The sequence below is a fragment of the Dipteris shenzhenensis genome, chromosome 16 (assembly GCF_047967505.1).
Source record: "Dipteris shenzhenensis isolate YYH24624 ecotype China chromosome 16, Dip_SZ_1.0, whole genome shotgun sequence".
NCBI lineage: Eukaryota > Viridiplantae > Streptophyta > Polypodiopsida > Gleicheniales > Dipteridaceae > Dipteris > Dipteris shenzhenensis.
Window position 1 is genome coordinate 56,234,847 of NC_141611.1, and position 16,670 is coordinate 56,251,516.

The window sequence follows — 16,670 nt, forward strand, 5'->3', positions numbered from 1 at the left end:
GCTCGTGTCGCCGTGCTCGGAGAGAGGTATCTCGGTGGCGAGTCATCTCATGTAAGAAAGCAGCTAGGCATCGCTGATCCGGGAACTTTAGCATGTGTGGGAGGGGGCCGAATCCGTCGCGAAAGAGACAGTGGTACCGGCCTCGAATGGCATAATAGATAGGACATCTGAAAGCAAAGTGCTCCTCCGACTCGATCTCCTGCAAGTCGCAAAGTGGGCAAAGGCGGTGCTCTCGTGGGATACCCTCTGCGCGTCCGCTCTCGATCCGTAATCGATGTGACGAGACCCTAAACTGACCGAGGGAGATTCGGAGCGCGTGTGGTAGATGAAGCTGTGTGTAACCCGAAGGTGTGATGAAGCCCTCCTGTGAGATCTGGAGGCAGTGTCGGCGGTAAAAGTCGAGCTTCACAGGAAGCTCGGAGTGAAGAAACCATGTCCGCCAAGTGTGGAGCTAGAGTAGATCCGCTCGAATGAGCCGATTGACCTCCTGGTCAGTGGGGATGAGGGGAGATGGTGGAGCATCGAGGCTGTACTAAAAAGGAGGCAACCGGTCTAAGTCGAGGCCCAGTCGAGTGAACCAACTTAAAAGACGACTATACCAGCATCGCTGGTCCCCATCAACGGATAAGGCCATGGAGGAGGATAGGGCTAGCTAAGGTAGGCGGAGGCGACCGTCGGCGGAGGGCTGAAATCCCTGACTCTGTGGAGATAGGTGTGTGGAGATAGGTGATAGCCTAAAAAGCCGCATCAAGATGTAGGGGTGAGGCGCTGAACTCTACTAGAATGATCTGGTGTGGTACCGATGGTTTGCTGCGGATCATCCGAGCAAACATCAGTATCTGTAGGCGCTCGACTCGAGCCCACTCTGTGTCTGAAAGGTCGACTCCCCACCACGGGCTACCGTACATGCCTGCTGGGCGGACCAAAGAATCAAAAAGGAGAGACTTGGTCCGCGAGTCCTGGAAGTGGGAGTGGTAGCACTGTCGATCCAGCCTGGCAAGCGCGGCGTATCCCCGGCTGATCTTGGCCTGCATGGCCAGGCGCATCGTGAAGATCGGGCCTGAGAAGACAACGCCCAAGAATGTGTAAGAGTCAACTATCTCAACAGGGTCGCCGGCGAAGAGTTACTGCTCTCGGTGCATAGCAGTCCTACATATTATAGAGCATCCCATGAGACAGGCATGAGCTATTATTTTTGTAGTCATTTTGCCTCAGAGAAGGAATTTTAAATCATAGCAACCTCCCTCTCACACCATGGTTCTAAACTTCCAATATTCCTTCACCATTAACAAACTATGGATCTAGATTTGTTGAGTCTTGTGTGTTCTTTTCACACAGTTGATACATGCTGTCCCTCTCCAACTTATGAGGGTTAACTAAATCTGAGTGAATTTTCCATCCTCTTGCTTCCATCTACTTCCAATAGAAGTCTTCTTGTGCATAACCCTTTCTATAAGCCTTGCTTTGTATTTTCCAACATTGCCATTTGCATTGCATTTAATTCCATAAATCCCTTGCTCCCCCACGCATTGCGCATTGAAGTGGGACAACCAATTCCCAAGTCGCATTTCTCATTAAATTAACTAGGCCTTTGAAAATTTAAGCACATGACCCTTCTACTATGACGTTTAATTAGAAAAAGTTAGGGGGTTAAACTTAAAGGTAGGCCAAACTTCTAAATTCAAGGTATGGATCTCAAAATTAACCAAAATCTACCAGAGTGAGTTCTACTTGGCATCTTGTGCCAAGAGTGTGATTATGACTAGATTGCACTTGGTGAAATGTCTCAACAGTAAACTGGGCAGACAATACTGGTTGGAATTGCCAAAGCTCAACCCCCAAGCCATTGAAGAATGATGATAGCGTTGGAACTAGTGAAAAGGCCCTTTCAATCTAGTGTGCATGTTGATAGAGTAATCAGATGAAGGGTGGTTGGGCTATCCTTTTTCCCACGTTTGGATGCTAGTGTTATGGATATTAGGTAACCAAGGGTTGCTTATCTTAAGCTTGGAATAGTTAGGACTTGTAGTACCCTTTGTACATTTAGGCCACTCTTAGTGTACACAAACTAAGACATCATGTGCCTGTATAAGAGTAATCTTAAAATCATTTGGATCATTCTTGAAATAGGGGCCTCTCAAGACTACCGAGCTAGATTGGAACCTGTCCAAGCTTATTTCCCTAGAATCTACGCGCACATGGGTCAATGTGGTATGGGGCACGTAGCCTTCCTTGTGGAAGAAGAGTGGCTCGTCAGTTGCCTTACCTCTAGCTAAGGAATCTATGGTCAGATCGTGGCGCACTGGCCTATCAATAGTGTCCCAAGATGTTGAGCAGGTCCACTTGGAGAGAAAGCCAATCCTAGATTCTCTGGTGTCTTACTTGGAGGCAGTGTTTCAGCTATGGTCTCATATGACTAATAGATTGAGTCTTTGTATGACTCGTGTCTTTGTATTGAAGTGGATCCACCAATGCACTAGCCCATGCGTGAATGCGTGCGTGCAAGTGAGAGAGAAAGAAAGAAAGTCTACATCCACGAGAGACCAAGAAGTTATCTTGGGGTTATCTTCTCCGGACCAAGCTTCACTATGAGACCCGCAATGCAGGCACGCTTGAGTAGAGGGTATGCCTCATTGGCCAGGCTAGAGAGGCAGTGCTTCCGCTCACACTTTCACGATCCACGCACCAAGGGGTTGCTTTGAGACTCCTTGGCTCGCCCAGCGGGGATGTACGGCAACCCTTGTTGGGGGCCAGACTTGTCGGATACAAAGTGGGCCCGTGTGGAGCGGCTACAGGTTCTCATGCTATCACGAAACATTCGTGGTAAGTCATCCGTTCCTCACCAGATCATTCAGGCTGAGTTTGGGTCACCCCCTTTACAGCTAGATGCTGCATTTCAGGTCATCACATATCTGTACCGAGTTAGGCAATATGGGGATTATACCTCGGGGCGTAGCAGGCTACCATGGATAGCTCTATCCTCTTCCATGGCACTTGCAGCAAGAGGAGATCAGAGGTGCTGGTATGCACGTACAGAGAGATGGTTTGAGCGACTGGGGCTCCACATGGATAGACTACCTCCCTTCCAGTATAGCATGGATGCTCCATTCTCTCCCCTCTTATCACACGAGGTCAACCAGGTTATCCATGAGAATCTACTACAGCTACACACTTTTCGGACCTGGTTGGAACCGAGTGAACTCCCAGTGAAGCTTAGCTTCTACAGAGATCACTTCTTACATATCACAGCGGAGGCTTTCATTGACCCACCAGGATACACACAGATTCACCTACCCCACTCCATGAGGATCTCTCCTGGGTAATTTCGGGTCTCTTCACACAGACTTCGCATCGAGAGCGGCACAGCAGAGCGACTACCCAGGGAGCGGCGCATATGCACACTATGTGACATACAGGAGGTTGAGACAGAGGAGCATTTCATCTTCACGTGTCCTATGTACTAAGAGATCCGAGGACGTTTCCACTACCTCTTCAGAGATAGTTATGGGATTTTAGCCCATTTCCTCTCCTACCCAGACCAACGGTCATGAGGCACTTAGACACCGCGAGAGGATACTCCGAGCACGGAGATAGGAGCAGACTTCTTCCTCGGTTGATCCCTCTCAGAGCTCTATCACGCAATTCTTTCAGCTAGATCACATGGACCCCAACGAGACGAGGCCTCGACATGACCGTGACACGAAGCCCGTGACCCGACAACTCAGTTAAAGGATCGATACACAGATCACACTTGGAGACATCCCCTCGTTGTTTAGAGTCAGAGCCCAACCGATGGGGGTCACAGTAGCTCTGGTTAGACGCAGAGCTACGACCAGGAGACGTACCAGGATACCTCTGCGTGGCCGACAGCACTCTATTGCCGACTTCATGCCTCCACTGCCTCATCCATCCTGATATCTTGCTTTGCTGGGGATGATGATGATATTGATGATGATGCTGAGATTGATATATAGTCAACCATCGACATGACTATGTTGTACTTAGGACTTAGTACTACCATTCTGCATTTTTGCATTTTTTGCATTTTGCATTTTGCATTGGTATGGACGCTCGTTTAGTAGCTCCACTACCACAGCTCATTGTATCAGGATTTTCACAGTCTCATAGACCCATCGGTCTTCCGAAGACTTTAATAAACTTTCTTTCTTTCTTTCTTTCTACCATGGTAGATACCCATTTGTAGCATGAGATGTTTGGACACCTCAACTTTGGGAAGCTACATAAGGATGGTATGGTTGTTGATCTTCCCAAAATGCATATGCCTTCAAAGCATGTTTGTGAACCTTGTTTGCTTGGTAAGATGCACTGCTCTGCATTTCCCAAGGATTTTGGTGCCTCAGGCAAGCTTTATTTGGTTCATAGTGATGTTTGTGGACCCATGCGGGTTACAGCTCTTGGGGATTCTATTATTTTGTCACATTCATTGATGACTTTACTAGGTATACTTGGATTTTTGCATTGAAATCGAAATTTGAAGTTTCTACATGCTTCGGGCATTTTATTGCCTTGGCTGAGAATGATTGGAACTAAGTGGGTTTATAAGATTAAACAGAAAGCTGATGGTATCGTGGACCGTAACAAAGCTCGTCTTGTTGCTAAGGGCTATGCTCAGCAACAGCGCCTTGACTTTGGGGAGACTTTGACCCCCACTTCTAACATCACTACTATACGCATTGTTATTGCCTTTGCAGGAAGAGGTCTATATTTCCCAACCTCCTGGCTTGGAGGTTGAAGGTTCTGAAAGCAAGGTATGCCGCTTCAAGAAAGCCTTCTATGGATTGAAGTAGGCACCCAGGCTTGGTATTCCAGGATACATGCTCATTTGCTTAGACTTGGCTTTCAAAACAGCCCTACAAAGGCTCCCCTTTCCATCCGCAAGAGTGGGACAGATTTGCTGATTTTAGAGCTCTATGTCGATGACATGCTTGTGACTGGAACACATGCTAAGCAAATTGCAGCTTTTAAGCTCGACTTGCAGAGAAGACATTTGCTATGTCTGATCTTGGTCTTTTGCATTACTATCTAGGCATTCAATTTGCTAGCAGTGAGGGGGGCATTTTGATGTCATAATCCAAGTATATTGGACAGCTTTATCAGCGTTTTCAGTTTGAGGATTGCAAGCCAGTAGCCACACCATTAGAGCCTGGTTTTCACTTCTCTTCTGAGGATGGCAGCGGTTCATGTGATGTCACTCTCTATCAACAAGCAGTTGGTTGTTTGATTTACTTATACCATACGAGGCTCAATCTTCAGTATGTTGTCTCACAGTTGAGCAGATATATGCACAGCCCCTCTACGCACCATTGGCAAGCCGTGAAGCGTGTCTTCAAGTATCTCAAGGGCACTTAGCATTTGGGCCTCCTTTATGAGGCTGATTCTTCACTTGTTATGCATGGATTCACTGATAGTGCTAAACCCATGTGTCACATAGCGTCAAGTGTTTCATGCTTGGTACTTCATGCATTTCTTGGTTCAGCAAGAAGTAGACTACAATTGCTACTTCTAGCTATGAAGCTGAGTATAGAGCAGCTTTTACAGCTACCGTTGAGTGTGTTTGGCTCCAGCAGTTACTTGCACATCTTTATGCATGTCAAACTACTCCTACCGTCATCTTCAATGATAGTCAAAGTGCTTGGGCTTGACCATCAGTCAGAGCGCCTTAATTATGGCCAAGTCTCTCCAACCGAAGTTGGCGCACCTTGGTTAAACAAAGTTAACCCTCTTGGCGTGAGCCAAGTCTCGCTGACCGCAGTCAACACTCTCTGACCCAAGTCAGCACTTTGATTGCTTGGTTAACCGTAGTTAGCCATCTCGACCAAAGCCAGATCTTCCCAACTGAGGTTAGGCTTACTTAACCCGGGGTTAAGTATTGTTGACCAGAGTCAAGACTTGACCAAATAAAGGTAACTCTTTGAACATAATTAAATAAAAGAAAAACTCGCTAATTATGATCAATAAATGGTCAACCTACGCTTTGACTTTGGAGTATTTATGGAGGAGAACTAGCTCTTGTGAAAGCAAGGGGGGTGGGAAAGAAGAAGAGATAGGGTGGCTAGGGAAAGAAGAGAAGAGAGGCCCGAAGGGAATATAGGAAGGGAGAAGAGGTTGTTCCGATACCTTCTTCAAAAAGTTCTCAATGCAACAATCATCTCGCCTTTGTCCCGGACAGACGAAGCCTTCGGATCGCCTTCTTTAATAACTTAACTTGCACCCGAACTGTCCATGCCTTTCAGAAGCAAACTCCGTTAGCCCCAAAAGTTTAGTGCTCTAATGTTACATGCGCAGTCGTCACACTATCAAGACAAGGGCGATGGTTTCATCCATGTGAGAGCGGCTACATATCTCCGAGCTCTCCACGCCTCAACTGCCAACAGCAATCTCTGAACAATAGCAGACTTCGTACTGTCAACAACTCAAATGCCTCCAAGTCCAAGCTTTCAGACAACCTACTGCTCCGATACCATGTGAAAGTGCAGCGGAAATGCAAGCAAAAACTAAGAGAACTGAAATGGCAAGGAGATGCGAATGGATACAGATGGAAATGTGCAAGAGATATCAAGGAAAACTCTGCATTGTCTGCTGAGAAAAACCTCCAATGGAAAACAAGACACACTCTAAGGCTGGAACTACACCACTGGATGACTGAGTTCCCAGGCAGATTTGCATCTCAGGAAGCTCCAGAGTAAGGCTAAAGACTGCATCAAACAATTTATAGTGTGGGGTTAAGGGCCACAGACAGACGAACCAGTCGGTGGTGGGTTTGCTTTACCAAAGACAAATCAGGTCGGATAACCGGAGCCGGTCAAGTCAGCTTACCCAACCATCGTAAGCCGACTGACATGACCTTGGTCGACCACAATGCTCGCCTGGTTAGCCCCAGCCAGCTGAGACAAGACCAGCCTGACACAGGCCCTTAACCAGCCCTCTAATCTGCCCCTAACCTTGGCCAAATGCCTAGTAAACAGCCCCCAAACTGATTGAGTATAACTTCTCCTTTCCAGGGAGGGCACACCCACATAGAAGCCCTCACTCCCTAGTAACCATACAGGAGATGACTAATTCGAACATAGAAGCCCTCACTCCCTAGTAACCATACAGGAGATGACTAATTCTAACAGTTTCTTCAAGTTCTGACAGTCTGTTTCAGTTTTACCAGTGAAACTTCACCTTTGGATCCATTTTGGTACACACATCGAGGTCTTTCTATACATTTCGAATTGAGTATCGAAACAGCCAATTCTTGCTGTAACTTCAAATTTGTAGACATTTTGTGGTGATAAACAAAGGGCTTCTGCATTTTGTGTACTACTACACATTTCAAAACAGTTTGAGGTACTTAATAAAGGGATTTTGCAATCCCAAGTTGATATTTGAAGTTTTTCAATAATATTCTCGGTCGATTAAATTTATTAACCATAGACTCAACCTTTGTTAACATTGGTCATTGTACAGGATCTCGTGGGCTGTCATCGTCCCTGTAGTTTAGATCTTGTGGAATTTGTACGGCTAGTTATCTTCACACTTAATCAAGGGCATACTTTAGACTATATCCAACCTTGTAGTGAGTACTTAAATTGTGTGCGATTCATTTCAGCTTCTCGAGTTTCTCCAAGATTGTGTCTTCCCTCCCCACTCTTACAAACTTCACATATCACCATTGAACATACCCGTCTTCTCAAGGAAGTGAAGACTACTTAGCATTTTAGAATGTGCACCTTGTCCCATAGTCCATGCTATGCATAACAATGCCATGACTTAATCCTTTGTGAGAGGCCTCTAATACAAAAAATTTGCAATTATTTAATTTGGAAGCAACCCTTGTCGTTACGTCAATATAAAAAATTATTTTAGGATCCAAAATACCACAACCTCCAATTGAGGCATTCTGCTCACAAGCATGCCCTATGTGCATTTGTGTCCATGCCAATTATCTGCTCATGAAAGCATGCATGCATTTCATCTTCAAGACTATTTCACGGCCTCACAGCCAATCGACAATATCTAACAACTATGCACGAACTAATCTTTATCATCTTTTGTATATTGGAGAATCACACAAACTATAGCATTATGAATGTTTTACCAGGTAATAAATACCTCTGGACTGTCCGTATGTGTTGCAATTATTTGTCTCTTCTGTGGCAGCTCTCTGATCCTATTAACCTATTAGTCAAGACGAAATAAGCCAAAACGAATTTAGACAAAAGGCATCAGACAAGACAAAAATTGTATATTCTTTTGTATGTCTACCAAGGACCACATAAAACTGACAATACTCAGCACCTATCACATACAACACTCGTGTTATTCAATGACTGGGAATTTTTCAACAACCAAGGCCACATAAAACCCAAAAAATGACTTCGTTTTATGTCTCGTATTTTTAATAATGTTCAAATCAAGCAAAGGGAAAATAAAGCTTTACTCCACGAGCCCCAATTTGGTACTATAATAGGCACCATTAAAAAATGTGTGTGCAGGGCACCGCATGAAGTCGATGGAAAAAGCTTCGTCTTCGGGAACTCCATGCTGGGAAAGAACTGTGCAATCCGGGACCCCTTTGTTGAAGCTAACACCCCAGACTGAGCCAAGGGCTCAGCTCAGCCTGAGGCTGGGTTGGACGATGACCCCCCCCCTGTTGCGAGACCTGCTGCAAGAGCTAGGCGGCATTGCGGGCTAGTGAGAGAGAGAGAGAGAGAGAGAGAGAGAGAGAGAGAGAGGCGGAGAGGCTGAGCGGGAGAGGGGGGGTTAAGGCGGAGAGGCTGAAAGAAAGAAAGAAAGAAAATTTATTAAAGTCTTCGGAAGACCGATGGGTCTATAAGACTGTGAAAAACCTGATACAATGAGCTGTGGTAGTGGAGCTACTAAACGAGCATCCACACCAATGCAGAAAACCTAGTGGAGAACCTATGGCACTTGCAGCAGGGGGAGATTAGAGTAGCATCCACCACGGAGAACCTATAGCCGCTCCACCCTGGCCCACTCTGTATCCCACAAATCTGGCCCCCAGCATGGGCTGCCATACATCCCTACTGGGCGGACCAAAGAGTCAAAAAGCAACCCTTTAGTCCGTGGATCCTGAAAGTGAGAGCAGAGGCACTGTCTCTCTAGTCTAGCCAATGAAGCATATCCTCTGCTCAGGCGCGCTTGCATCACGGGTCTCATGGTGAAGATGGGTCCGAAAAAGTCGACCCTCCAGATAAGTGTATGATGAAACTACCTCAATAAGGGACCCATCAAATGTGAAATGCTCATCGCGCATGATGACTCAAGATGCATTGAAGATCATAACCTTGGTTTTACCCAAGTTGACCTTCAAATCATGAGACTCACAAAAGGACTAGTGCGTCAAGATGTCTCTGAAACCCCTCTGCTGAGGAAGACGAGAGCCACGTCATTTGCGTAAAGTAATATCCGGATCAGCGTGCCCGCGAGAGAGCAGCCTACCCCACCCTATGTCTGCATCACTGTCTCGAGCTCATTGATGTAGAGACCAAACAAGGTAGGTGATAATGGGCACCCTTGTTTAACCCCGATAGTGCTCATCATCTCGTCTGTCCATCCAAATCCTGTCTGGACTCTACCTGAAACTCGCTCATAAAGTGCCATGACAGCTCAAATGATCTCCTAGTCGTAATCTAGATCTTGTAGGTGTCATATGAGGCGGGCTCTCAGAACGGTGTCAAATGCCTTGCGGAAGTCCACAAAGCAACAGTAAACCCTCTGCTTCTATGCCCTTGCCTCCTCGCTGATACATTTGAGCGCGAGAATGTGGTCCATGGTCCCATGATCTCGCCTGAAACCGGTTTGTCCCGCTGCTCTGAGTCCTTGACACTCCGCAAATCTGCTGACCTCAGAATCAAGTACTGATGCATAAATCTTGGACATAACATGTCCAATCATAATCGTCATGTAGTTGTCCGGGCTCATGGGATCCCCTGCCTTGTGGATGGGTGAGATAGTGTTGATGGTCCAGATGCGGGGAAACTCCAAGCAAATGGCTTCATTAAATAGCTTGGCTAAGATCGGGGCTAGAAGGTTAATCTCATATGCAATGAACTCAGTGCATAGTCCCTCATGATCCTTCGTTCGGCCATTATGAAGTTTCATTTCGGCATCCTTTACCCCTCCCCTAGTGAAGAGGGTACAGGATGTGGGGTGTGGCACATGTGATAGGTTAGGGGCTGGCTGATTTGGGATATCGTAGAGCGTGCGTGCATAACCAAACCACATTTAACTGTCAGTGAGTGGTGAGGGGGACCGTCCCTCTCGAAATCTCCGCTAGAAGTCCTTAGAGTTGTTACTGAACAGAATGTTCAGTAGCTCCTTCTCGTTCCGACGCACGAAGTCAAGTTTCTTTGTATACCAAACAACGGTACTCGCGTAGCATCTCTGGTTCGCTCGGAAGGCTGTTTTTTGTTTCGAATCTGAGCTGACGGCGTAAAGCCTTATACTCTTACAGGGTACGATCCCAGTAGGTGGTGGGCGGGTGGTGTGGGGAAAGGCGTGAAGAGCAGCCTCATGTAGTGAGCGAGTGACTAGGGCAACACAGTCCTCTAGAAAGTGTATAAAGTCAATGTATGCAAGAAGTATGTACAGACAGCCAGAGTAAGTAGGTGAGTGATCGCGATCAAAGCGTATATCATGGTAAGTGGAGTAACAACAAGGTAGAAAGTGCTGTACGACGGGGGGTAGAAATGCTAAAGAAAAGATATGTATGATCAACCCCTGGAGGGAGAGGTGCTACCGTAAAGTCAGTGATCCGAGATGTAAAGGCACGGGATCCCATGATGTAGTCCACAACACTGAAGCCTCCCCCATGTGGAAAGCAAGTGAAGCCACCTGATGCGGGCCATCTGTCAAGACCATTATAGATAATGAGATCATGCATCCTGCCGAGGTCTAATAGGGTCTGTCCATAGGATGTGAGCGGTCCTCGTTTGTCAGCTGAAACTCATAGCATACCTACCTCCTCAAGGTTAATGTCTGGCAGTAGAGTGGAATCATCCCTGAAGTCGAGGAGTGGTGCCTGACGAGCACCTGTTCTCGCATTAAAGTCCCAAACTAGGAGGACTTCCCCGCAGCTAAATAAGTCAACGATGGACTCATAAAGAGCAGCAAATGGGGATGTCTCATCCTCCCCTCGAATATCTCTGGCAAAGCGAAGGTCTCGGGGGAAGTAGCAAACTGCAATAAACAAATCCCGGCTATCCATGTGTCTAATCCGAATCCAGAGAAACCTGGAGTGTGGATCTCTCTGCTCCACTGAGATGGTCCCCAAAAGTGTGAATCTATAAAGGACTGCGACTCCTGATCCTCGAACCCCTCCTGTATCCCTCGTCTCATCTCTATAGGCAAGGAAGGGGCAGAGCTACAGCGGGGCGAGAGAGACACAGAGAGTGAGAGAGAGAGAGAGAGAAAGAAAGAAAGAAAGAAATTTTATTAAAGTCTTCGGGAGACCGCGAAGGTCTATGAGACTTAAGATACCTAGTACAATGAGCATAACGGTGGCGGTCTCAAAACGGTCCGGCCAACCGTTTCTTCAAAAAAGTTATGAAGGACGGTGTTGAAGGGGAAGGTAAGAGGGAGAAGAACAACAGGGAGAGGGTGAGAGAGAGAGGAGTGACACTCAAGATACAGGTGTGAAGTGATGAGCCACACCACAAACACTTAAGTTTTATTAGGATTAGGTTTTTTCACCCTATGACTATCTTAAGACAGTCATAGGTGTCATATCTTTAATAAAGGGGTGGCAATGTGCCTTTACCCCAACAACCTCCCTCCTAAAGGCCAATATGCCTAAAGGGGAGAAAAGAATAAACATTACAGCAATATACAGTTACTGTATACAAGACCATAAAATAAGAATGGTCTCATCCTAATCCCATGATGTGGCGGCAATGTGCAATCCGCTTTGTAGGCAAGCTCTTGGTGAGCAAATCTGCAGGATTATCATCAGTATGCACCTTCACAAGCTCAAGTCGCTTGTCTTCCAGTACCTCCCTAATGAAATGATATTTTACATCTATGTGCTTGGTCTTTTGATGAAAGACCGGATTCTTTGCCAACATGATAGCACTCTGACTATCACAATGCAAAACTGGCATATCTCCTGTAATGCCCAAATCTCCCACCAGCCGAGTAAGCCATATTGCTTCCTTGCAAGCCTCAGTGGCTGCAACATATTCAGCTTCAGTAGTTGACAGTGCAACACATTTCTGCAACCGAGACACCCATGATATAGCACCTCCTGCAAATGTGAAAATATAACCAGTAGTAGACTTCCGGTTATCTGCATTCCCTGCATAGTCTGAATCTGTAAAACCATGCACCAATGAATCCTACCTACCATAGCATATGCACAAGTCTTTGGTACCCTTGAGATACCTCAAGACGCCTTTCACTGCTTCCCAGTGCCGCTTGCCTGGATTTGCCATATACCTGCTGATGACTCCCACCGCAAAAGTAATATCCGGACGAGTGGCAACCATGGCATACATCAAAGAACCAACTGCAGATGCATACGGAACCTTGGCCATCTCAGCCTTATCATCATCTGATCTGGGGCTGTCCTTACTGCTGAGTTTTAAATGTGGAGGCAACGGTGTACTAATAGACTTCCCCCCCTCCATTTTAAACCTCTGCAGTACTTTGTCAATGTACTCCTTCTGTGACAGAAACAAAAGTCCCTTGGACCTGTCACGAGTAATCCGCATGCCAAGAATATGGTTTGCATCACCCAAGTCTTTCATGTCAAAGGACTTATGCAGTTGTTTCTTCAAAGCACTAATCTCATGCTGAGATTTAGTGGCAATCAACATGTCATCCACATATAGAATGAGTAGCATCAAACTGCCATCCTTTGCCCGTTTGGTGTACAAGCAATGATCGGTCTCACACCTATGATACCCTTGGGACTGCATGAAGGCATCAAACTTCTTGTACCATTCTCTTGGCGCCTGCTTGAGTCCATACAAGCTCCTCTTGAGCTTACACACAAGCTGCTCTTTCCCTTTAACAGCATATCCCTCTGGCTGACTCATATAGATCTCATCATGGAGATCTCCGTGAAGAAAAGCAGTCTTCACATCCATCTGACATAAATCCATGTCCTCATGAGCAACAAGAGCTAACACTGCTCTCAAAGTAGTCATCTTGACTACAGGGGAAAAGATCTCATCAAAGTCAATGCCCTTCTCCTGCTTAAATCCCTTGGCAACCAATCTGGCCTTATACCTTGGTAAAGCACTTGAATCCACTTTGACTTTCTAAACCCACTTGCATGGCAAATTCTTTCTGCCTGCAGGTAGCTGCACCAAATCCCGTGTATCATTTTGAAGTACGGAGTCCATTTCAGATTGCATGGCTTTCTCCCACTTCCTTTTCTCTGTTCTTCCCATAGCTTCCTTGAAGCTGGAAGGCTCACCACAATCTGTCAGCATAATAAAATCAGCCACATTATTGGCTCTTGGAACAAACCTGTCAGGAGGCGGTTGTACACGGGTGCTCCTCCTAACAAAATGTTCCGGATTAGCCTGCTGTCTAGCCTGTTCATCATGCATGACGGGTGGCTGTACCACCATATCTGGCTGTTCTACAGCCCCATCTGCTGGCATATCCAGTGGTGCATCATTGGCAAAATTATCTGGCTTATTTCCAGCCTGTATACCCTCTTGAACAGGGTTATCTGCAGCAGCCTGCTGCTGCATATAAATGGGCATTCTTTGCTGTCCAACATCATCATAAATAACCCTCCTGTATTCCACAGGTTGCACGGGTTCCTTGTGTACACTATCCTCTTTAAAGATGACATCATTGCTGCGTATAATCTTCCGTTTAACGGGATCCCATAACCTGTACCCCATTTCACCTTCGTCACCATAACCCATGAAGATGCATCTGGAAGACTTTGGCTCCAGTTTGGTGCGCAGTTCTTTGCGTATATGAGCAAAGCACTCGCAGCCAAACACATGCAAGTGCTTATATGAGGGTGGCTTGCCAGACCACACCTCTTCTGGCACTTTCAACTCCAAAGCCTTGTTAGGCGACCTGTTGATTATGTGAACTGCTGTTTGCACGGCTTGTTTGCACGGCTTCTGCCCAAAAGCCATGGGGCAATGCAGCATAAGACAACATACATCGAACCTTCTCCTGAATAGTTCGATTCATACGCTCACTTACACCATTTTGAGATGCATTATGGGGGCTGTGAGTTCCTGTTTAATGCCCTTGGCTTCCCAAAACTGCACAAAAGCATGTGACACATACTCACCCCCATTATCGGATATGAGGCATTTCAGCCTGCGACCTGTCCGATTCTCAACCTGAGCAACAAACTTCTTGAAAGCATCTAAGGCCTTGCTCTTACGCTCCAAGAAATAGACCCACACTTTGCGTGTGGCATCATCAATAAAAGTAATGAAATACTTTGCACCCCCTAGTGATAACTGTGGCATCTCACACAAATCAGTGTGCACTAGATCAAGCGGTGCTCTATCTTGGGGAGTTCTCCTCTTATGAGGAGTCATAGAAAGCTTGCCAAATATGCAATGATCACAAGTAGGCAAATCTGAAAATGAAAAAGACGGCAGATAACCCAAACGTGACAGTTCTTGCATTCCTTTAACGGACATGTGTCCCAACCGGCTATGCCACAATGAAACCTTTGGCAGCTCGGTTATGGCAACAACATGATTACCTACACTGGAAACATAAAGAGGGTACAAGGTATCACTCTTAAAACCCTCGGCCACTACAACCTGGCCATCAGTAATCACCCATTTGGAATCCCCAAATGTGGTGTGGTAACCACTGTCATCCAACAAGCCAGTGCTAATCAGATTTTTCTTGATTTGCGGCACATGGCGAACACCATCAAGCATAAATATGCGTCCATCAGGGAATACTATCTGTATACTGCCAATCCCTGCAATCTGACATGCATAGTTGTTCCCAAGGTGAACAACTCCATGAGTACCTGTGTAGGAAGTAAACCACTCCCTATGAGGAGTAACATGAAAAGAAGCACCTGAATCCAAGAGCCAGGTGTGCATGTCATGGCCATCACTAACCAAAGTGTGTGCAATTACAGCAGAAGAGCATAAAACATCATGTCTGTCACTGTCACTGTCCTCTGCTGCAACATTCACTGCATCCAAGTCATCTCCCTTGGCCTTGCCTTTGCCTTTGCTTCCACTGCCTGCATCCTTTGCCTCAGCCTTCTTGGCTTTCTGATCCCGTATAAACTTGAAGCACTTAGACTTCACATGTCCCTTCTTGCCACAATAAAAGCATTCAATATCCTTTTTGCCACGGAACTGACTGCGGGATTTGGACTTACTAGCACATCTCCCCTTCTGCTGAGTCCTGCCTCTTTCCTGTACCTTCAAAGCATTTGAAGACTTGCTGCCCGCATTATTCTTCCTGCTCATCTCCTCCATGAGGAGAGAGCTCTCTACATCAGCATATATAAGAGTGACATTTGAATTAGACAGGGTGGTCTTGAAAGTGTCCCAACTCTCAGGGAGGGTACACAACAAGAAAGTAGCCTTGAACTCCTCATCAAGGTTCAACCCCTGTGCAATCAGCTGTGTAAAGATGGCATTGAACTCACTCAAGTGTGAGGTCATAGCTGTACCTTCCTTCATGCGAAGATCAACCAGCTTCTTCAACCAGTACACCTTACTGGCTGAACTCTTTTGGGCATACAACTCTGCTAGCCTCTGCCATACGCCATAAGAGGTCTTTTCAGCCTGAACATTATATACAAGAGAATCACTGAGAGTAAGCATGATAGCAACCCTCGCGGACAAATCTAGCTCCTCCCACTCATCATCTGACATCCCAGATGGCTTGACACCCTTCACCCTTATGGGCTTAGAAATCGTCTTTAGCAGAAGTACATTCAAACACTGTTTTGCCCATAATGCATAATTGTGTGCCCCTTCCAACTTCTTTATGTTCAGAATTGATGATTCACTTCCCCCTGATGCCATATCAGATAAGGAAAGTACCTGACTCCCTGTAAGTCAAAAAAGACTGAATAAAATTCTGATTTCTCAGAAAAACCTGCTCTATCAAGAGCCAGGAGCACTCACAATAGTGCTGTTTTTACTGTCAGAAAATCTGCAGCAAAACAGAAAAAATTTCCCTCCAGTTACTGTGTCTGCATCACTGTCTCAAGCTCGTCAATGTAGAGGCCAAACAAGGTAGGTGACAAAGGACACCCTTGTTTGACCCCGATGGTACTCATGATCTCGTCTGTCCACCCGGATCCTACCCGAACTCTGCCAAAAACTCTCTCGTAAAGTGCCATGACAGCCCAAATGATCTCCTAGTCATAACCCAAGTCCTGTAGGCGCCATATGAGGCGGGGTCTCAGGACCGTGTCAAATGCCTTGCGAAAATCCACGAAGCAAGAATAAACCCTCTGCTTCCGTGACCTCGCCTCCTCGATGATACATCTGAGCGTCAGAATGTGGTCCATGGTTCCATGATCACGCCGGAATCCGGCCTGTCCTGCTGCTCTGAGTCCTCGACACTCTGCAAGTCTGCTAACCTCGGAGTCAAGTACTGATGCATAAATCTTGGACATGACATGTCCAATCATAATGGTCCTGTAGTCCTCCGGGCTCATGGGATCCCCTGCC

General features: G+C 46.3%; 1 protein-coding gene across 2 annotated transcripts in view; it reads right to left on the bottom strand.

The window, feature by feature from the left end:
* The window catches only part of FVE (Transducin family protein / WD-40 repeat family protein), a 127,733-nt gene that overhangs the window by 65,430 nt on the left and 45,633 nt on the right, over positions 1–16,670 (bottom strand). For both annotated transcript variants that reach the window (XM_087386887.1, XM_087386885.1), the window contains one exon: positions 8,119–8,184. In XM_087386887.1, the coding sequence (XP_087243013.1) occupies positions 8,119–8,184 (66 nt within the window). The remainder of the gene's footprint in view (positions 1–8,118; positions 8,185–16,670) is intronic.